This window comes from Mandrillus leucophaeus, unplaced genomic scaffold, assembly GCF_000951045.1.
Source record: "Mandrillus leucophaeus isolate KB7577 unplaced genomic scaffold, Mleu.le_1.0 Scaffold825, whole genome shotgun sequence".
NCBI classification, from domain to species: domain Eukaryota; kingdom Metazoa; phylum Chordata; class Mammalia; order Primates; family Cercopithecidae; genus Mandrillus; species Mandrillus leucophaeus.
In genome coordinates, this window is record NW_012108975.1 from 624,663 (window position 1) to 648,678 (window position 24,016).

At 36.1% G+C, this 24,016-nt stretch overlaps 1 protein-coding gene across 1 annotated transcript in view; it reads left to right on the forward strand.

Annotated features, from left to right (window-relative positions):
• Positions 1-24,016, forward strand: part of TDRD5 (tudor domain containing 5) — a 97,390-nt gene that overhangs the window by 24,456 nt on the left and 48,918 nt on the right. Inside the window, exons 5-10 of the mRNA XM_011968051.1 lie at positions 2,433-2,516; positions 4,875-4,931; positions 14,698-14,851; positions 17,758-17,930; positions 18,962-19,182; positions 23,753-23,965. Coding sequence (XP_011823441.1) covers positions 2,433-2,516; positions 4,875-4,931; positions 14,698-14,851; positions 17,758-17,930; positions 18,962-19,182; positions 23,753-23,965 — 902 coding nt within the window. The remainder of the gene's footprint in view (positions 1-2,432; positions 2,517-4,874; positions 4,932-14,697; positions 14,852-17,757; positions 17,931-18,961; positions 19,183-23,752; positions 23,966-24,016) is intronic.

Below are 24,016 nucleotides of genomic sequence, written 5' to 3' on the forward strand. Positions count from 1 at the left end.
GTCTGTAATCACCATCCTGCCATTTACCTCCCAGTTTTCCAAACTTTTAGAATTGATTAAAAAATAACAAAAGCCTCTCTGTTCCATGGTACTTTTGTTTCCTACACAGAATTTGAGGTCCTTGAGGCTGTTTCTGGTCTCATCATTCATCCCTGTAGAATCCTTCCTCTCTATTGTCTTTCCTAATTTCTGTGGATTCCACCTTTGTCATATCCCTTCTTTTTCTATTCTCTCCCAGCACCCCAGTTAAAACTCTTGCCTAGAGAGTTGCGGTGGTTTCCTAACTGGTTGTTCACCCATCCAATCTAATTTTCTGTTGCCAGATTACAGTTCTGATAATCTCTCTCCCTTGCTAAAAATCTCTAGTATCAGTATCTCTGTTTTTGCCTGTATAACCAAGAAAAACTTCTTAGCTTGGCATTTAAGGTATTCTGTAATAGGACATTAATCTACCTTTCTAGTTTTTCTTTCACTATTTCCCTAATGCCTTAGGTGAACTATTTTATTCAATTTTCTTTATGAAGTTCCTTCTACCTTCAGTGTTCTCTCTACCATGTCTGTCTGCAGAATTCTCTCCACCCTGCAAGGTCCTTACAAAAGGAAGCCTTCTGTGTATTTACAGCTTAATGGTACTTACAGCCTTAGGTTATAGATGTTTATGCATTGATCTCACTTTCCTACGTAATTGTAAGTGCCTTGAGAGGAATTACACCGTCAAAGGTAATCATCTTTTGTCCCTGAAACACCTAGCACAGTGATAATTTAATACGTTATTGTTATCGAATCTGCAAATGGCGGGAGAACCTTGGGATGGAAAGATCAGTTATCTTTAGAAAGATTATCTTACTGATCACTGGGAGACCTTTAGGAAATTATCGCATGGCAACTACAGAAGAAATGAGAATCTAAGACTAAGGGCTAGGACCTTTTGTTAAAGCTAATGATGTAATCATAGGTATCTAATCCTCTCTTTCCCAGACCCATGGAAATGCCCAAGAAAATGTGAAAATAGGGGAAAACCCTCAGAAGCTTGATAGGGAGCCATGCACTTGCCAAAACTTGGAGGGGTTTCCGCTGAATGCTGTGCCAGTGATATTGGATGAAAAGAAGAGTAGTCAGTGCCAGAGGGAGAATCCTGCAATGGTAAGCGCTGCTTGCCAGGGGAGCAGGCAAGGGTCATGCTCACACCATGTGCCACACATTATGTTATGCACTCTTTGTGCCTCATCACATTTAGTTTTCTTGTCAGCCTTGTGAGAGATGGAGATTGTCTTCATTTTTCGGGTGAAGAAACTGAGACCTAAAAGGGCACACAGTTTGTAAGTTATGTCAGGCCAAGTAAGAGTAAGAAGAAAGACCAAAAGAAACAGTTGAGAAGGAAAAAGTATTAATAGTGATTATGTCTGGGTGGTAGGATTTTAGATAATTGGTATTTTTCTTTATATCTTTGTGACTTAACTTTTTTTTTTTTTTTTTCAGTTATCAACTTTAATGTCGACTGAACATAACTCCACAATCTTTCACTCTGCTTTAGTTCTCCTGCTGTGGCTCTTCACTGGACCTTGGCTAAATGGATATTCTCCCTGCTACTTTCTGATCACATCCTCCTGTCCTTCCAGCTTACTTTTCAATTATTCCCATGCATGATTATTTTATTTTAGTGGGGCCTCTGTATGCCATTGAATTCTCTCTACTAAAATCCTCAGACTCCTACTGTCTTAACTCAGATTCCTCCTGTCCTCACTTCCTACCTGCTAAGTTCAGGTTATCATCCAATATTTCCTTAACTTTATTTTCCCACTTTTTCTACTTTCTGAAATGTCTGACCTCCCTCCTCTTTCCTTCTACTTTCAGGAGTAGGCCTTGCTGCTGAACTCAGAAAATGCAGGAGCTATCAGATATTAACTGTCTGTACTTCTGACTCCACATTCACAGAGCCTTTCTTTGTACCCTTACCCTTTCCCCCACTCTCTTTGCTTCTATTACAACAGAAAAACTTTTCCTTCCTGCCCTTTAGGGCCAGTTGTCCCACCATCCAGGAACGTTCCACCATCCCATCTCTTCCCTGCATTAGGCATTCATTAAGTATGCTTTGTAATAAATATGGAATACTTTCATAAATAGAAAATTAGTAACAATTCTTTCTGGGTAAGAATATGGGATTGAGTAATAGACTCTAGAATAATTGTGTTAGAGAATGCTAGTTAACCTAGAAAATTCCTCAGCATTTAGTTTCATAATGATTCTATCTACTCTAAGTGTATTTCATATGGTATGAAATGTTACAGTTCCTCTTAAGAACAGTATTTTGTCTATTTAATTACAATATGTCTCCTTTTATACATTTTTTTCTTTACATACTGTTTAGATCTACCTTTGACTTTCTTTGGGCAGGGGGACTATGACTTGACTTTTTTTTTCTTTTTTCATAGCTGGAGAACACATTCAAATCAGTTATTGCACAAATTGGACCTGGAGGAACTATCAGTTCAGAACTAAAACATAAGATAAAATTTGTAAGTAATTTCTGTTTCTGTGAGACAATAATAATTGATTTATAAATTTATATATCATTTGTGGTTGAGTTTGTCTGCAAGTATTAGTTTACATCTAATCTTTTCTAATATACTGCAAACTAAGTGACAATTCTTTTAGAATAAGAAAAAGAAACAAAATACGCACTCCTAAAAATTTTTAACATAAAACTATTTAGCAAATAAGTTCTTCCATAAGTTCTGTCTTCCTTTCCTTCTTCCCCCCATCCCAGTAAATCACTGTTGACAAACAGTTCAAGATCTTTCCAAATGCCAATTTTATAAATGTACATTAAATATTATTCTAGTGTGTGGTATCCCATTATATTGATGTACCCTGTTTCATGTAGAGATCCATGATTGATTAAAGTTTTGGTGTTTTTATCTTTGGCTGTGGAAAAAGTACTCCAGTTAATGTCCATGGACATTTTTCTAGAAGTGGAATTGCTAGTCAGAGGCATCTTATGTTTTGATTATAAATATTACTAAATTGCCCTCTAAAATGCTTGAACAAATTTATACTCCCACTGACAGGTGTTATTATCCAATCACATTGTTTTAGTTTATCTCTTGATTTTCACATTAAGCATCTTTTCATATGCTTAGTAGTCATATATATTTTTTATGTGAATTGCCTGTTTATGTCATTGGTCTTACTTGTTTTGCCTTACTAATAAGGGAAAGCTCTTTGGTGTTATGTATTGAGCCAAAGAGTTATGTACACTTAAATTTTTGGTGGGAGCTGTTAATCTTGCTTCGAGTAATCAAGGTGCTATTACAACTTGTACTGCCTTATATTATTCCATTTCAACTGTCATGATTTTACTAGGAGAGATGTAAAAACCTTGATGCATTCAGGCCCTGTTTTTGTCTGTTTGTTTAGACACTTGAGCAAGTGTCCAATCATTATTTGTTAAAGGATGTTCAATGACTTTTTTTTTTTTAAAGAGATGAGGTCTTGCTCTGTCACCCAGGCTAGAATGCGGTGGTGCAATCATAGCTCACTGCAACCATCAACTCCTGGGCTCAAGCAATCCTCTCGCATCAGCCTCCTGAGTAGCTGGGACTACAGGTGCATGCCACCACACCCAGCTAATTAAAAAGGTTTTGTAGCGACAGGGTCTTGCTGTGTTGCCCAGGCCTGTCTTGAACTCCTGGCCTTAGGCATTCCCCAACCTCAGCCTCCCAAAGGCTGTGTTTACAAGAGTGAATATGATTTTTTTGTGGTACCAAAAATTAGAGAAAAATTAGGCATTAATTTTAAAGGATTGGTTATTTATCGATATTGGATATTCTCCAAACTAGGGATGTCATGTAGCTTATAAGAAAGTTTATGTATGTCTCTCTTAGTTTACATGGAAGTTTCTCCTTGACATATTGTTGGACTTTAAAAGCAGGTTTTAGAGAATACTGTGTTTAGAATTGTTCTTTCATATAAAATCATGAATAACATATGTGCACACATACAGGGGTTTCTGAAAGGATATTTCTTTAAATGTAGCAATGGCTGTCCCTGGGTCACAGGATTTTGAAATAATTTTTACTTTATATTTTTCTGAAGCTTGAATTAGAATTTTGTATAAAATATATCTGGAAAAATTTGGAAAACAAAGATTTTTATACTTTATTGGGATCGAGTAAGTCTACTTTCAGGAAATTATTCTAAAAATCGTTGAACTAGTGTGCAGAACTCAGGCATGAGGATAATCATTGCAATATTTGGGATGAAAAATAAGAAACAAAATAGAAGATCAAATAAATTTAGGTGTCTTTAATATTTTGAAATATCTGTGGCCAGTAAAAATGTTTATCTGTTTTTACTGACATGGAAAGATGTCTTTGGTATGATACTTAAAAGCTGGCTATAGAAATATTGACTTATTTTAATATTAAATAGATATTTCGATGTTCATTATGGACATTAATGCTGTTTATAGATCTTATTTTTGCTTAACTGTATTTACCAAAGTTTTTTGTAGTGTTTATTGCATTTCTTTTCTAGTAATTAAAATGATTGAAATTGTGCTATAGGATGTTTTATGTGAGCTGAAGTTAAATGTGTTAGCTGAGCTTAAAGAAGTGCAGGAATTTCTGGAGAGTTGTGGTATTGCAATATCATGTAATAATGATTTCTCAACTCTGGAAATGTTGGAAATCATAGTCTCTTTTGTTCTGATGTTTTTTAAAACTGGAAAATCATTTTTTAAAAAACAATGTAATATGACTAAAATTCATTTAATAATGTTACTTTTTCCTTTGTTATTTGTTTGTATTATTTTAATATTGTGTCAGTCAGCATTTCAGTTGTGTCTATATTGTATTTCACTTTCTATTTATTAGGTTGTATCTAAGTTCCCAGAGGGTTTGTTTATTTCTAAACTGCTTGGAGAGTATGAGGTAAGTGTTTTGCTTTTCCCCAACCCTAATTTTTTATGGTTTATATTTCTTGTGATAGATGGAAGTTTTGTAGCTACTCCTTGGATTCTCCAGGTCTGTACTCTAAAATGGAAGCATTTTGTTTTGCATTTTAGTGCCTTTTTTATGAGACTTGAGAATATGATATTTAACAAATAGTTGATTATGTATAGGAAGGATATTTTTACCACTTGTTGTTACAATATTATTAGAATAAAGATTATCTCATTAATGTCTGACAGTATTATACCAAGTGTCAGCGGGGATGCAGAGAAGCAGAATACCTCATACACTGTGTGTGGGACAAAATGCTCTTAGGGAGCACTTTGGCATTATCAAGTAAAGTTGAAGGTGTGCACCCTCAAGGATCCAGTAGTTCCACTTTTACATTTGCACTCTAGAGAAACTCTTGCACATGTACACATGAAGACGTGTAAAGAAGTGCACAGCACAACATAGGAACAAATGAGAAACAAACGGTCATCAGTAGGATAGTGGATATTGACATTTATACAATGGAATTGTATGTAGTAGTATAAAATAAATCTGCTCTGCAACATGGATGATTTTTAAAACCATAATATTGAGTGAAAAAAAATCAAGTTGGAGAATAATTCAGATAATGCCATATATCCAGTTTTTAAAAAGATAAGTCCTATACATATGTTAACTGTGTGCCAGGCTCTATTCAGAGCATCTTCCATATTGGGATATGTTCGTTTTGTTTTCACAACAAATAGAGGCACAGAGAAGTAACTTGCTTAAACATCAAACATCTGGTAATAGGTGGAGCCAAGATTTTAACCTGGGCAGTCTGGCTTCAGAATTCTAACTCTTAACTACTGTGCCATGAAAACTGTAGGATATTTATAGGTAAAAACATAGATACTGTGAAATAGTATAACCTAATGGTTAAGATACATAATTCTATGTGCTATCTTATAGACAATATGTTAGGTCAAGATAATACCTACTTTATAGAGTTTTGTGAAGTTTAAATGACTTAAAAATGAGGCACTTATAACAGTGTCTGGCACATAAGCTCTGCTCAGCTCTCTGCCTGAACTTTAACTGCACATGCTTGGGGCAGACAATAGAGCAGCCTCTGTTCTTTTAAGGCTGAAAGAACTGAAGATATTTCAGCTGTTGTCCAACACAGGGTGGCAGATTTTGGGTTGAAGTTCAGCCAGACTTAAACAATACTGTCCAAAGGAGCATAAAAGATTCCAGATTCTCTACAATACATCTATCATGATGCCTGGAACACAAACCAAAATTACTAGATATAGTAAGAAACAAGAAAACGTGACCCTTTGACAAAGAGAAGGTAATCAATGGAAACTCTGAGATGGTGCAGTTATTGAAGTCAGCAAAAAAGGTTTTAAAGTAACTCTTTTAACTATATTAAAGGATATAAAGGAATATGTATTCAGAGTGAATGAGCAGATAAGATATTTCAGTGCAGAAAAAGAAACTATAAAAACCAAGTGATTTTCACAACTTAAAATATCTGAAGTAAAAAAATTCACTAATACATTGAAAATGGCAGAAGAAAGCATTAGTAAACTTCAAGACAGATCAATAGAAATTATCCAATTTGAAGAACAGGGAAACAAAACATAACTTAAGTGACCTGAGACCTGTGGAATAATACCAAATGGTCTAATGTATCTATTAATATAATTGGAGCCCAAGAAAGCACAGCAGAAATATATTTGAAAAAATAATGACCCAAGTTTCCCAAATCTTGTGAAAGAAGTTTATAAATCTAAGAAGCCCAGAAAACCCCAAACAAGTAATACAGAGAAAACCTTACATAGGCACATCATAGTAAAAATGCAGAAAACCAAATATAAGTAGAAAATTCTGAAAGCAGCCAGACTAAAAATAACACACTTCATACAGGAGAACAGTGATACAAATGATGGCTGACCTCTTGAAGCAATGCTAGAAGACAATGGAATGACATCTTTAATGTACACAAAAGAAAAGTACTGTTAACCCAATATTTTATATCCAGTGATAATATCAAGAATGAAGATGATGAGATAGACATTTTCAGGTAATCAGAATTGCAAGCAGACTGATACTATAAGAATGCTAAATAACATTCTTCAGGCTGAAGGAAATAATGCCAGATTGGAACTTTAATCTTCAGGAAGGATTGAATAAAGGATGTAGTAAATATCTGGGCATATATGAAAGACTGCCTTTTTTGATCAGTTAAAATATATGACTGTTTAAAGCAAAAATTACAGCATTAAATAATTGGGTTTATAACATGAACATGTAATGCATATGAAAACTACTGCATAATGAGTGGAGGGGCAGTACCTGGAACTGTAGGGTTGCAAGATTCTTATATTTTATTTGAAGTGGTACAGTAAGACTGAAAAGGATGTATGTTGGTTTTGCTGGTGAATTCTGTAAAACATTTAAGGAAGAAATTATATTAGTCATATACAGATTGTTTCTTAAAATAGCAGATAATATTCCCCAACTCATTCTTTTTTTTTTTTTTCCTTTAAAGAGTCACTGTCACCCAGGCTGGAGTACAGTGGCATGATCTTGGGTTACTGCAGCCTTGAACTTCTGCTCTCAAGTAGTCCTCCTGCCTCAGCCTCCTGAGTAGCTGAGACTACAGACATGTGGCGCCATGCCCAGCCAATTAAAACAAAAAATTGTTTTAAGAGACAAGGTCTCACTGTGTTACCCAGACAGGTGTTTAACTCCTGGCCTAAAGCAGTCCTCCTACCTCAGCCTCCCAAAGTGCTGAGATTACAGGCATGAGCCACCATGCCTGGCCTCCCCAACTCATTCTATGAATACATTGTCCTGCTACTAAAGCTTGACATAGACATTACAAGAAACCAATTAGGACATGTTTCTCATAATGTGGACACAAAAAGTCTGTTACAAAACAGTAGTAAATTGAATTCAGCAATCCCTGAACAAGAGGGGTTTATCCTCAGAATGCAAAGTTGAAGTAACATTTCAAAAGGAATTAAGGTAATTCACCATTTTAATAGAATAATAAGGAAGAAAAGCCATGTGATTATTTTGGTAGCTGCAGAAAAAGAATTATCAAAATTTAATACCCATCCACAATTGAAGCTCTCAGAAAACTAGGAATAGAGAAGAAATTCCTCATTCTGATAAAGTGCATTGGTGAAAACCTATTAATATACTTGTCATACTCAATGGTGAAACACTGAACAATTCGCCCTTAAAATCTGGAACAGGCAAGTATATCCAGTCATACGGCTTCTGTTCAACATTGTATTGCAAGTTCTAACCAGTGTAATAAGAAAAGGAAATAAAAGGCATGAAAACCTAAAAGAGAAAAAGTTAAACTTTATTTGTAGAAAACATGATTGTTCATGTAGAATATACTAAGGAATCCATGAAAAAAGCTACTAGAACTAGTTTATTAGGTCAAATATACAAGGTTAGTATACAGAAATCAATTGTATCTTCATATGTAAGTAGCAAACTATCAGAAAATGAAATTTTAAAAATTCTGTTTATTGTATCGTGAGATTACTTGGAAATAAGTTTAACAAAAGAAACATAAATCATGTACACCAAAAACTAATAAACATTGTTGAGAAGTTGAAGAGTAATAAATGGAGAGGTATTACATACTCATGGGTGAGAAGACTCATTATTGATAACATATGAACATGATAACATTAATGTATGGATTCAATATAGTCCCCATCAAAATTCCTGCAGGCTATTTGTAGATACTAACAAATCCATGAATTTGTCTGGCCATACAGTACATGCTTAGGAGATCCACCCATATACACTGAAGTGATTTTTGAGAGAGGTGCCAAAGGAATTCAAAAGGGATGAGAAAGTATTTTCAGCTCTGGGCATGGTGGTTCTTGTCTGTAACCTCAGCACTTTGGCAGGCTGATACAAAAAGATTACTTAAAACCAGGAGCTTGCAAAAATATTTTCAACAAATGATACTGGAACAACTGAATGCAAGATACAACTGAATACAAAATAAAAGAAAAGAAACCCAACCTCAAGCTGACACCATGTTCAAAAATTATTTCAAGATGTATCATAGACCTAAATGAAAAAATTAAAGCTCTAAAACTTCTAGAAGAATTAAAATATATTAATGACCTGGACAGGCAAAGGTTTCTTAGGATACAGAAGCAGTATTCAGTTAAAAGAAAACTGATAATGAGACTTCATCAAAATTAGCTTCTATTTAGGAGACCCCATTTAAAATTGAATAGGCAGACCACAGACTGGGAAGAAATATTTACAATCATACATCTAACAAAGGACTTATATTCAGAATACATAAAGACCAGTCTATAGCTCCATAATAGAAAGCCAAACAGTTCTTTTTGTAAATGGCCCAAAGGTTTGAACAGAGACTTCACAAATGCAGATATGAGTGACTGATAAACATATGATAAACTCACATTTTTGGTGCAAGTATAAAATGGTACAACTACTGTAGAAAATGTTCTTACAATTTCCTATAAGTATGTATTTGTCCTTTGACCCAGAATTACACGCCCAGATGTTTATTCAAAGTCTGTGTCCTCAAAGACTTACACGATAGAGTATTCATAACAGCTTTATACATTATAGCTGCCCAAAACTGGAAATAACCCTACTATTCATGAATAAGGGAATGAATGAAGAGATTGTGGTATGTTTGTACAACAAAATACTATTCCACATTAAAAAGAAGTAAACAGCTGATACATGAACCAGTGTGGATGAATCTGAAAAATAGTTGCTGAAGTAAGTCTCACACAGCAGCACACTGTAGAATGTCTTTTATATGAAATAATACAATAGCCAAAGATAATCTGTGGTGGAAAAAATTGTCTCTAGGGGTGACTGGGAAAGGGAGAACTTTCTGAGGTGGTGGAAGTTTTCTGTATCTTGAATAGGGGTTTGGGTTACGCAATTCTGCATTTATCGGGGCTAATTGACTGGGAAACCTAAGTTCTGTGCATTTCACTGTGTGTAAATTTTACCTAAAAGTGAACAGATACTGATTTCTAGTTAATGCTGTAATGCTGGCCTATTTTAGGGTAAAGGCTACTGATGTCTACAGGTCACTTTGAAATGTATATAAAAGATAAGATGGGTTGGTAGATGGATGGATACACAGATGACATAGCAGCTCTATAGTGGTAGAGTTCAGTATCCAGTTCTTTCAACTTTTTCTGTTTGAAATTTTACGTAAGAAAATCTTAGGGAAAAAAAGGAAAGATAAAGATGATTCAAGAGAAAATGACAGGTATTAAGCAGACAAAGAAGAGCCAACATGAGTAATAAAGCCAAAGAAGGAAACAGAATGAATCCTAAAAACTAGAATTCAAGTAAACCTTACTGGAATGGAAGATTTGAGACTAGATGGAAGAGCACACTGCGTATCTGACAATATCAACTCAGAATGACCAAATATCAAATTTCTGGACTTAAAAAAATTTGTCCTGGGCATTTAAACAAAAACAGCAAGTGACTTATAAAGGAAACAAAAGTTAAATTATTAGACATTCTCACAGCAATGTTGTAAGCTAGATGAAAAGGGAGTAACTTATTTTATATACCCAAAGCATGAGCCAAAGATTCTCTAGCTAGCAAAACTGACTTTCAGTTCCAGAGAGCCAGACCAGCTATTATCACCATGCAAGAATTCAAGAACTCTTGTTCCCATGAGCCCTTCCTGAGGAATCTACTGGAGAATGAACATCAGAAAACCAAAATCACACTAGAGAGACATTGATAAAAGGACTGAAAGTGAATGCCATTTATATAACTAAGATCAAATGAGGGTTGGGGGAGAGAATGCAGTATTTAGTGGCAATGTACTCTGCTAATGTAGACAAAGTACAGTTACACAAAATAGTGCAAGAAGAAAGGGTGAGCATATGCAAGATTATTTTGTTTTGATTATATTGGTGGTAGTATTCTGAGACCATTGTTGTATAATTTGATATAAAGCAAATGAATAATTAGGAGATAATTCAAATTGTATATACAAGGATATCCTAGTTACATAAATTGAGTTTGGAACGTCTTGTCATACCAGACCAGCAAGGAAGCTATTTAAAACTAGGTTCACCAATGAGATCACTTGGACTCGGGAAGGGGAACATCACACACCGGGGCCTATTATGGAGAGGGGGGAGGGGGGAGGTATTACACTGGGAGTTATACCTGATGTAAATGACGAGTGGATGGGTGCTGACGAGTTGATGGGTGCAGCACACCAACATGGCACAAGTATACATATGTAACAAACCTGCACGTTGTGCACATGTACCCTAGAACTTAAAGTATAATAATAACAATAAAAATAAAAAAAATAAAATAAAATAAAACTAGGTTCACATTAAATAGCTTAGGAATTCACTTGAAGAATTATTTCAGGCTACAATAAGGATGATAATTGCAATATTTTGAAGCTCATCAAATATATTTAATTCTGTGAGTTTATATGATACTAAAAAAAACTGATGACTCAACATAGAGGATGATGGAACTAATTCACTTTCTTTAAAAATGGTAGCCGGGCGCGGTGGCTCAAGCCTGTAATCCCAGCACTTTGGGAGGCCGAGACGGGCGGATCACGAGGTCAGGAGATCGAGACCATCCTGGCTAACACGGTGAAACCCGTCTCTACTAAAAATACAAAAAACTAGCCGGGTGAGGTGGCGGGCGCCTGTAGTCCCAGCTGCTCGGGAGGCTGAGGCAGGAGAATGGCGTAAACCCGGGAGGCAGAGCTTGCAGTGAGCTGAGATCCGGCCACTGCACTCCAGCCTGGGTGACAGAGCGAGACCCCGTCTCAAAAAAAAAAAAAAAAAGAAAAAAGGTAAATAAAGAGAGCTAATCGCATATCTTGGCATTCCTAAATGAATTTATACAGCTGCATAAGCAAAGAACAGGAGGGGAAGCATACATCTATAGAGTGTTCCAACTAAATAATGAAAAGGAATTGACAGAATGCTGCTATTAAAACTCTCAAAGTAATGCATCTAGAAATTGACTAATAATGGCTCTTAACAACACAAAAAAAGAGATGACCAGATATTATGTGCCCCTCTTTAGAACATAGCATCACTTACAGTATTGTCAAAGAGATCAAACATAAATCTAATCAAGCCTGTGGGGATATCCATTATGCTAATTTGCAGGAAATAAAGTGTTTGTACTATAAGATTGTCAGACCTTGAGGGAACAAAATCATGTAAACAGGATATATACACATATTTGAAGGCATAAATCTAAACTCTGAGAAAAGGATAATTAAAATTTGGTTGAAGATGGAAGGAAAGTATGGAGGGTGGGAGTAGAAATATATCAATTTCTTTCTTTTCTTTTTTTTTTTTTTTTAAGACAGGATCTTGCTGTTACCCAAGCTGTAGTGCAGTGGCACAATCATAGCTCACTGCAGCTTCAGCCTCCCGGGTAGCTGGGATTACAGGCACATGCCACCATGCCCAGCTAAGTTTTGTTTTTTTTTTTTTTAAGTTGTAGAGGCAGAGTCTCGTTATGTTGCCCAGGCTGGTCTCTCTTAACTCCTGGTCTCAAGCAGTCCCTCCTGTCTCAGCCTCCCAAAGTGCTAGGATAACAGACATGAGCCTCTGTTCCCAGCCCATCAATTTCTTCATTGCTCATAGTTGGGAGCCGGTAAAGCAGAAAGCATAACAAAGGAATTAGGATAAAATATATCTGACATAATAAATTGACTAACCTTGTAAAAGAAACTGAGTCTCAGGATCAGATAGCAAAACTCAACTGTGTTTCATGTACTGACGTAGTAATTGAAAAAAAGCAAGATGTACCTAGTATATGTAATCTATTATGTTGAATCATGTTTGAGTTTTGATAATTTCTGGAACGTTTTAACAAGGAACTGGCAATACTGATTACTTCCAGGGAAGTGATTGCTAGGTGACTGAGGAATTTTTTGTTGTTGTTCTGTTTTTTGTCAATTTAACTGAAGTGTTTATTTTTAAAATAGTTCCTGATTAAACTCACATCCTGCTTTTTAAAGTCACTCAGCATCATTACAGTTTACCAAAATACAGATAAATTCTAAAGGAGAATGTGATTTCTGAATAAGAGCTGTCAAGTCAAAATGATTGAGAAATCCAGATGAGCACTGTGTTCTCATCTGCTTGTTTCTCGTGGTGCAGAGGAGAAAGCTGGAAGATGGCAACTTAACATTTTGATGACCGATTTAGCAGATAACAACCCAATATAAAACTCAAAAATAAATTCACAACATAAATTGAGGAAACCGAAGCTTATTCACTTTAAAAACCAAAAGGATGGAGAATAATATATTAAAATTCAAATGGGAGACTACCTGAAGAGCCAAGATGAGGATACATATCAGAAGGTCTTCCACTGAGAGCATTAAAATTTGTATTAAAAAGATAATTTGCATGATAAGTTTTTCAGTATGAAATGCATCTAAAGAATGAAGATAGAAGTCATTCAACAACAAAAAAGTCTCTTTAGATGTAGCAGGTTTTGTTTTGTTTTTTAGGCTCAGAAATAAGCAAATTTGTCACCTTAGGATAATACATACAATAAATGCAACATATTTATTGTCTTTCTTAGAAAAATACCTACAATAGCTGCAAAATATGAAGACTGAAGGCAGCTTTGGGAGAACATTTCACTTTTAACCCTTTGGAGTAGATTTTGTTTAATGTTTTAAGAATTTATGTAGGATAGAGTTATTATAGATGAGTGAAACTAAAACAATGTTGGTGATGCTTTTGACTATGGAATAAGTAACTGATGATAGACGGTCCTTTTAAGACATATAAAATGTTTTCTGTTTAAGGAATGTATTCTGTGTGTCTATCCCATATATATTGTCTCCTGTCTTCATTTGGTATGACTTCTTTTCTAAGGCAAGAAAATCAAACTGTATGCTATGGGAAATACACCGATAGATATCTGCTCATTTATTCCAACTTCTTTTTTTTTTTTTTTTTTTGAGATGGAGTCTCACTCTGTCACCCACGGAGTGCAGTGGCGCAACCTTGGCTCGCTGCAAGTTCCACCTCTAGGGTTCACGCCATTCTCCAGCCTCAGCCTCACGAGTAGCTGGGACTACAGGTGCCTGCCAGCGTGCCCGGCTAATTTTTTGTATTTTTAGTAGAGATGGGGTTTCACCGTGTCAGACAGGATGGTCTTGGTCTCCTGACCTTGTGATCCACCCGCCTCGGCCTCCCAAAGTGCTGGGATTACAGGCATGAGCCACCGTGCCTGGCCTTTATTCCAGCTTCTAAGGCGAAATAATAAAATTTAAGGAAATATTTTTAAACAATAATTTCTCTACATGTTGAAAGTGATATTGAATATTATCTTTATTGGAAAATAGAGAAATGCCAATAGTTTTATTACAACTGTTGTAATTTGTGCATTCCCTTCTTGTTTTTTTTTAAAGAAGACTTGCTTTATATTCAGGCGTTAAAAATGAGAAGTGAAAAGCGCCCACCCTAACTTTTACTTTAGTTTACCACATGCTCTAAAAGGAACTTGACATTGACCTAGAAGTTTTATGGTAAGGGATTATTGGTCACTTGGTTTGTTTTGTACTGGTATGGAAGTGAGCCTTTACTCTTTAATACTTGAGTTCATTGACCATTTAAGATTTAGTTTGGTTGTCCAAGGACAACTGTATATGTTATATATCTGTTATCTGATGCTGTTTCATGTAATTTCTATTTTCTTGTGACAGGTGATTTTTAAAGAGCAACTATCACCAAAAAAGTTAGGCTTCTTAAATGTGACAGAACTTGTTGGAGCTCTTAGTGACATTCTCCATGTTGAGTTCAGGGAAGGACAGCAAGACTTACTAGTATTTGATGTGGATAAGAAGCCTCTACCACCTGGTGAGTAGAACTACAGTATGATGCAAACCTCATTTTTATTGTCCTCATGAGGACGAAGAAAACACGAAATAATGCCTAGCCATGAAATGTTTTATATAATGACCGCCTTTCTGGTGGCATTTGTTGTAATAAGGTTCATCTGTATTATTAATAAAAATTATCTGAATTTTAAAATTTTGCTTTCTTCGGCTGGGTGCAGTGGCTCACGTCTGTAATCCTAGCACTTTGGGAGGCCAAGGCGGGCGGATCACGAGGTCAGGAGATCGAGACCATCCTGGTTAACACAGTGAAACCCCGTCTCTACTAAAAATACAAAAAAACCAGCCGGGTGTGTTGGCGGGTACCTGTGGTCCCAGATACTCAGGAGGCAGAAGCAGGAGAATGGCGTGAACCCAGAAGGCGGAGCTTGCAGTGAGCCGAGATCATGCCACTGCACTCCAGCCTGGGAGACAGAGCGAGACTCTGTCTCAAAAAAAAAAATTTTTTTTTTGCTTTCTTCATTGTGTAGATTTTTTGATAATTCTGAAGGAAATAAAGTTTCTAAAATGGTGATCTGATAGTGCAGTGGTTCTTAACTCAGGCCGTGCATCAAAAGCTTTTTAGAAATATATGGAGATGCAGAATAAATGGGTGTGCGTTGGGACCCAGCACTTGTATTTTTTAAAATAAACTTTCAATTTTAGGATAATTTTAGTGTTACAGAAAAATTATAAAGGTAGTACAGAGTTCCCATATACCTGTCACCCAGTTTCCTCTAATATTAATGTCTTATTTACCATGATACATTTATCAAAACTAAGAAATTAACATTATACATTGCTAGTAACTAAACTCCAGACTTTATTCTGATTTTACCAGTTTTTCCAAGAATGTCCTTTTTCTGTTTCTGTATCCACTCCAGGATAATACCACATTGCATTTAGGGCACTTGATTTGTGTTTTGTTTTTTTGGGGGATGGGGGAACCTTCTTTTTCTTTTGAAGTTTTTATTGAGATAATTTTAGATTCACATGGAGCTGTAAGAAATAATACAGTATGATCCCATGTACCTTTTACCCAGTTTCTCCAATGGCAACACCTCACAAAACTAGATTGCAGTATGGTACTTGTATTTTTATAAGCTTGAATGAGTGGTTATGATAGACAGGTTTTTTTTCCCTAAATGTAACTACCTTTATTGATTTTTCTGATTATTAAAGTAACTCATGTTCATTCTAAAAATATATAAACAGCACAGATGAGTAGAGAGAGAACATTTTCTATTATTTTATCCCCCCCCAAAATAATGCTGTTAGAATATTTATATAGCCTCCAAGAGTTTTTCCAATGAATATGTAAGACATAGATAGATCTTTTTTTTTTAAATCACAAAAGCTGCACATGCTTGTTTAAACAATTCCAACAATACAGAGGTAACTATCATTAATAGTTTTAGTGTGTTTATTTCTGGACCTCTTCTGTATGATACAGCTAATTATCACATGTATAATTTTTCCTACACAAAACAGTAGTATATAAATACAAATTTACCTCAACTTTTGATGGGGTTCTGTCCCAATAAACCCACCATAAGCAGACAGTGCATTTAATACACCTAGCCTACTGAACATCAGACCTTGGCCTGGCCTACCTTAAACATGCTCAGAATACTTACGTTAGCCTACAGTTGGGCAAAATCATCTAATACAAAGCTTATTTTATACTAAAGTGTTGAATATCACCTGTAATTTATTGAATACTGTACTGAAAGTGAAAAACAGTGTTGTATGGGTACTGGAAGTATGGTTTCTAATGAATGTGTATCACTTTCATACCATAAGAAAGTCAAACCACTGTGGACATCTGTATTGTGTGAATCCTCGTTTCTTACACTTCATATGCTGTGGATGTTTTCTGTATTAGTACAAACAAGCTTATTTCATCATTTGAAATTACATATAATTATAATGTGCTTAACCAGTCTTCTACTGATGGACATTAGGATTGTTTCCGTTTTTCACCGTCACAAAAAAATACAGTGACAAATATTCTTGTACCTACATCTTTGTGTACTTATGACTTCATTTTTTAAGTAGTCACCATGCTTGTAGGTCTATCTGGAGTCTGTTTTTTTTTTTTTTTTTTTTTTTTTTTGAGGTGGAGTCTTGCTCTGTTGCCCAGGCTGGAGTGCAATGGTGCGATCTTGGCTCACTGCAACCTCCGTCTCCCAGGTTCAAGTGATTCTCCTGCCTTGGCCTCCCAAGTAGCTAGGACTACAGGCGCCCGCCACCATGCCCGACTAATTTTTGTATTTTTAGTAGAGACGGGGTTTCGCCATATTGGCCAGGCTGGTCTCGAACTCCTGACCTTGTGATTCTCCTGCCTCGGCCTCCCAAAGTCCTGGAATTACAGACGTGAGCCACCGCACCTGGCCCGAAGTCTGTTTTAATGTGCCAGTCTCTTGTAGTTATCATACACATGTAAATTTGAACACAATACGTTATTAACTTTAACATTTCCTAAGAATTAAGGAATTGTATTATGGAATGTTAAGTAGGTACATACATTCTATGTTAAGCAACGAAGAATGTTCCCTGTTTAATTTGAACAAGAAGTAAATTGAAATCAAGATGCTGAAAAAAATTAAGTCTTTTACTAAAGTTTAAGATACCTTATCAGATCACAAACCTCTCTCCCCCAGCACAAATAATTTAAGATTTGTTCCCATCTAGAACTTCCCTTATATTTTGCCACACAGAAAGGTCTGCAAAGACAGGTTTATATCTCTCATTTATCATTGTCTTTCTAGCATCTGGTGTGTTGAAAGTGCTTAGTAATGGTTGTACAGCTATTTAACAAATATGCATAGGCTGCTGCATTGGCCATTTGAGATGGAGTTGTTTCATCAGTCAGAAATTTGTGTTCAGTTCAATCAGATAAGAAAATAGAAGCCAAAGCTTGTGTCTCCAGTCCACCTAGAAATTCATTGTCTACTGTTGCTGTCAAAGAGACTGTATGGAATTGCCCTTCAAAAAAACAAAAAGAGCCACAACAGAAGATTTGCAAGAAGCCTAATGTGGTAGTAAAGCCTTTACAGCTGGTGAGTGAGGTTTAAAGACTTTGTGCACTGGATATTTAGCACTATGGAAAGTAAATGTATGTTTCTTTAAACCAAAATTCTTTTTAGAAAAGTCTTATTTCTGGATATATCATTTATTAGAAGAAATCATCTTTGTACTGAAGTTATATCATATAGCATTCTTTCTAGTTTTCAGTCTTTTATATAGCTTGCTTTTCCTCAAGGCTCATTTTAAAGTTTTCAGATGGTTTTGAGAGTTGACAGCTCTCTCATGATGTCTTGAAAACCCACAGGGGCTTTAGAGGGAAAAATTGAGAGGCTTCGTTTTGGCTGTGTGCCTCAACACTGCTGCAAATTGCCTCTACACCCATCCTCAATTATAGGGTGCTTTTTTTTTTTTCTTTTATTGCTTCCACACACAATTCACCATTTTTGTGTTTTCATCTCCCGTTACTTATTTTGTTGTTATTAAGGATCATTGCTTGCTCTTTTCCCCTTCTACCCTCTCTACCTGATTTCTTTCATGGAAGGAAAAAGTTTTGTTTGGAGAGCTTGCTATATTTTCTGGAGGAAAATAGAAGGCCTAGAGGAAAACAGTATGTTTCAGAATGAGAGTATTTGACAAATCCTGCTTTTGATTGGAAGACTAGTCTGCAATTTAACCTATTAAAGTTACCTTTGACTGCCGATATGTTTGAGTAGGACTTCACTTGGTTCAGCCTGAATGTTTGAAGTATCATATTTTCAATTTTGTATAGGGCAATTGTGTAACACTTTAAACTCTATACCTAATGTCATAAGGCAGTAGTTTTCATATTTTAACATAGGTAAGAATCGCCCGGAGAATTTTTTTAAATGCATAATTGTGGGCCCCATTCCCAGGCCTTCTGAATCAGTAAGTCTGGGCTAGAGTTCAAGAATCTGTATTTGTATAATTTCTCAAGTGATTCTGATAAAGGTGGTTCATGAAATATACTTTGAGAAACATGCCATGGGGTTTGAAATGTCACCAAGAGATTTTTAATGTTTTTTTTTTTTTTCCTAACTTATAGCAAGTAGAAACAAACAAATCACAGCTCAACCTGGCAATGGCAAATCATGACATCCCGCCAGATGCTGTGCCGGACAAGAAATTATGCAGACTCCCACCATTAGACACCAGTTCCCTCGTAGGGGTCTTTGTGGAGTATATTATCTCTCCCAGTCAATTCTACATCCGGATCTATAGCAGGGATTCGTCAGAGCTACTCGAAGACATGATGATTGAAATGCGGTAGGGGTCTGTCGTTTTCAATGTGTTTTTCACGTATCTCTTTTTTTGTTGTTTTGTTTAACTTTTTTTTTTTAATACTTTAAGTTCTAGGGTACATGTGCACAATATGCAGGTTTGTTACATATGTATACATGAGCCATGTTGGTGTGCTGCACCCATTAACTCGTCATTTATATTAGGTATATCTCCTAATGTTATCCCTCCCCTCTCCCCACAATAGGACCCTGTGTGTGATGTTCCCCTTCCTGTGTCCAAGTGATCTCATTGTTCAGTTCCCACCTATGAGTGAGAACATGCGGCATTTGGTTTTCTGTTCTTGCAATAGTTTGCTGAGAATGATGGTTTCCAGCTGCATCCATGTCCCTACAAGGGACACAAACTCATCCTTTTTTATGGCTGCATAGTATTCCATGGTGTGTATGTGCCACATTTTCTTAATCCAGTCTGTCACTGATGGACATTTGGGTTGATTCCAAGTCTTTGTTGTTGTGAATAGTGTCACAATAAACATACGTGTGCATGTGTCTTAATAGCAGCATGACTTATAATCCTTTGGGTATATCCCCAGTAGTGGGATGGCTGGGTCGAATGGTATTTACTAGTTCTAGATCACATATCTCTTAAATCAGCAGTTCTCAAACTTTTTGGTTTCAGGACTCTTAAAAATTAAAGACCCAAGAGAGCTTTTGTTTATTTATTGTTTGTATAGAAATTATTTGTTTATTTATTTATTGTATAGAAATTAAAACTGTAAAATTTTAATATTAAAATAATTCTTGTGTTAATATAAATAACATTTTTATGAAAATAACTTTATTTAAAAATTTAGAAGGGTGGCATTGTTTTATACTTTCACAGATCTCTTTAATGTCTGGCTTAATAGAAGAAAGTTGACTTTTCATATTTGCTTCTGCATTTAATCTGTTGAGATATGTTGTTTTGGTTGAAGTATCTGAAGACATCTGGCCTCACACCAATGTGTAGTCTGGGAAAAAGTATTTTAACAGCTTTTTCAGAAAATTGTGAATATGCTTTTTTGATAGTATGCTAAAACTTGAGAAATGGTAGTTTCTCAAATGTTGTTTGGAATTTGAACTTTTTGTACTCTATTATGTTAAACCCCATTGGTCTGCCTTTACAATTTGAATGAATCTAAGACTGGCTGTGTAGTTGCTGGCCCTGGTGCAAAATTAAAATGCAGGGCTCCCTGTTTAAAAGTTACTAATTTCAAGATGGCAACAGCAGAATATTAAAGCAAAGACAAAGCTGCTTCTAAGCGTGGATTCAGACTATCCCTGAATGGGTCATACAACTTTATAATACCATGTATTGGTCATTTGGAAATAACTAGTTTGCTGAATTATGCGGATCTTCCAAATGTTGACACATTTCATTATGCAGTATAAAAATATCACATTAATATTATCACTAATCTCATAAGAAAAGTATTTAGTATTGGGAAGCTGTCAAGCTCACAGTGGTGGATGCAACATTTCCAAAATCTTTTTACTCGAAAGTTTGATTTTTATCATTGACAATGTGTACTGTGAGTTGTTTTCATTGAAGTGACAAGCTTGCTTCATTGTTGAAAAATGTGTGTCAAAAACCCAAGTCTGCTTTCTGGTGGTTCTTTAAAGCAAAAATGATATGAAAGAAATGGCTACTTCATCTTCCAGGTCAAAATCATGTTTGTGGACTATACTTTGAGAACTACTAACTTACATTATCTCTTTTCTCTACTAAAAACTGTCCTTTGATAGCAAACACCATGTAAAATGTGGACATTTTCAACCACTTTAGATTTATTCATGAACAACAATGTCTGATTTATATATTGTTTTTATAGAAGAATAATTTATTTCATTTTATTTTGTATCTCAAAAAATATTCCATGTTTTAAACTTGACAACAGTATGTATTCTTCTACTCCAGGACACCTGGCGTAATGTAGGTCGCATAATCACTTAGTAAAAATATATATTCCATTCCAGTATGCCTATGGGACATTTGTACATGTTTTAAAAGCACACATACTGGCTCTGTGACCTTGAAGTTACTTTACTTCTCTGGGCCTAGTTGTCTTATCTCCAAAATGAGATAATAATAGTACCTACTTCACAGAGTTCTAAAAATTAAAGTACTTGGAGCATAGCCCAAATGTTGGCGGCTATTATTATTAATACTATAGACTGGGTATAGTGTGGTTCATGCCTGTAAACTTGGCACTTTGGGAAGCCAAGGTGGGAGGCCTGCTTGAGCCCAGAAGTTCAAGATTCATTTGGGCAACATAGTGAGACCCTGTATCTACAAAAGAAATTTAAAAATTAGCTGGGCGTGATGGTGCATGCCTGTAGTCCCAGCTCCCCAGGAGTCAAGGCTGCAGTGAGTCATGATTGTGCTACTGCATTCCAGCCTGGGCAACAGAGTGAGACCCTGTCTGGAAAAAAAAATACTGTAACTACTGTGTGTCCTTGGTGTCAGAATGTTGAGGCACTTGCACTACAAGGATAAGTAAGACATGGTCCTTTGCCTTTGTGAATACCATGGTTAGCTTAGGAAGATGGGAAATACATGGGATATTGTAAAAGGAAGTCATTCTGCCTGGGCAAGGTTGGCGAAAGCTTCACAAAAGAGATAATTGAGCTAGGCCTCAAAAACAAGAATTTGCCAGTCAAGGAGGTTATGAGTAGGTATAATCAGGTCCAGTCGTTGGAACCAAGGCCAACATTAACAAAGGAGTAAGTGGCGTGCCTTGGAAACAGCAGTAAGGAAGTGACGTTAGCACCAGGTGAGGTTGCAGAAGTCGGGAAGTGGGAGACAGTGACTGGATGTGATGCCGAAAGACTAAGAAAAAGCTAGATTCTGAATACCATGGGAAGATGTTTTATCTTATTCTGTAGACAGTGGGGAAGCACTGATGGTTTTAAGAAAGCCATTGGAGTGAAGGGACGAAGATCTATTGGTGGATTAGTCTTGATGAGAGTGAGACTAGAAAGGAAGAAATAAATAGGAAAATGAAAATTGCCAGGTGACAAGAAGAGTGTTGAGAAGAATAAGAAAGGGAAGGAGATGATGAAAACTGTTTGCTTTAGAGACTGGATAGGTTTGAGCTGGGTTGAAAGCTTATTAGTAGAAGTTTACCTGTGGTGTCTCTAAGTTGACAATGAGAGTCATTGGCAACGTTGAATAGATGGTATGAGTTAGGATTAGGTTTAGCCACTGTTAGATATAACTTTATCATAGTAGCTTAAAGAAGATAAAAGTTTATTTCTTCTTCCCATAATAGTCCAAATATACACAATACATTCTGATATGATAGCTCTGTGGTGGGAGGGGGACGCAGGTGTAGCATCTTGCTGCTCCAGAATAGTGTATTCTCCCTGTTCACGTGGTCTTGGGTGTGACTGACCACTACCACCACCCAGTCCTCCTGCCAGTTAGTGGGGAGAGGAAAAAGAAGTGGGGGGATGGGAGAGATACCTGTTTTATTAAAAGACACAACTCAGAATTTTCACTTTTGAAACTGTGGGTAAAATACACATTAAATGTACTCATTTTAACTATGTACACTTTTGCTCATATCCCATTGGCCAAAATTTAGCATTCACATAGCCACAGCTAGATGCAGGAGAGCTTGGGAAACCTGAATGGCCATTTACCCAGTTAAATGGTGGGAGAATCTATTACTAGAGAAAAGAGAAAGATGAGAATGAGTATTGAGGAACAAGTAGCATGTCTTCCATATAGTTGGAAATATTCCAGTTTTGAAGTGCAGAAAGGATACAGGGCCTTCTAGAGATAGATTGAGAATTAACAATTGATCAGTAGTATGGTATAAGACATGAAAATGGGTGAGACAGTATATAGCAAGAACAATAGCTAATATTTGAGTGCTTACTATATGTGTACACTGTCCTAAACTTTCAGATGTTTTAACACGTGTTTTATTTTTATCATCCCCATCCTGAACAAGGAAACTGAAGCACAGAAAGATTGTCACACAACTGGTAAATGAGGGAGTCAGGATTTGGACCCAGGCTATTGGTTCCTAAGCTTATGTTATACTTCCTAAAGATAAGACCCCAGTGAACCTCAACATTTAATGCAATACAGAGCCAATAAAAAAATAACTGTTGACAAAGAAGTAGAGAATTGTGTCTTAGAAACTAGGAAGGGGTTTGAAACAGGACAGGGTAACGCTGCAGCAAGATCATGTGTATTGAAGGCTGAGGAGAGAGGCTGCTGGATTTGGGAGCCATCAAGTCATTGATGTCTTAAAACTAATTTATCCTAGGAAGTACTGGGGAATGAAGTTGGGGTACATTCTATCCAGCAGAGAATGTGAGATCAGAAAATGAGTATGTAAGTTTCTCTTTGAAGAAGTTTGTTGATGAAGAGATGGGACTCAGATAAGAAAAAACAATTAATTGGTATTAATGAGCATTAATTTGACAAAGTCAAAATTTTTTTCTTTGCTTTTTGCCAAGACTTTCTGGCTTGATACATTGATAAAAATTATCTTTAATTTTTTCTTCCCCTATGGATTTCTCTGTATTATGGAATTCCACAGGCGCTGTTATTCTAATCAGCTGGTTTCTGATCGATATGTCATGCCAGAATGTTTTATTCAGCCGGGACATCTCTGTTGTGTGAGGATTTCTGAGGATAAGTGGTGGTATCGGGTCATTATCCATCGAGTCCTTGGGAAACAGGAAGTTGAAGTATTCTACCCAGACTTTGGAAATATTGGAATTGTTCAGAAGTCCTCCCTGAGGTTCCTCAAGTGAGTTGAATTGAATTAGAACAATGGATAACTTAAATTTTGAATCGCAGT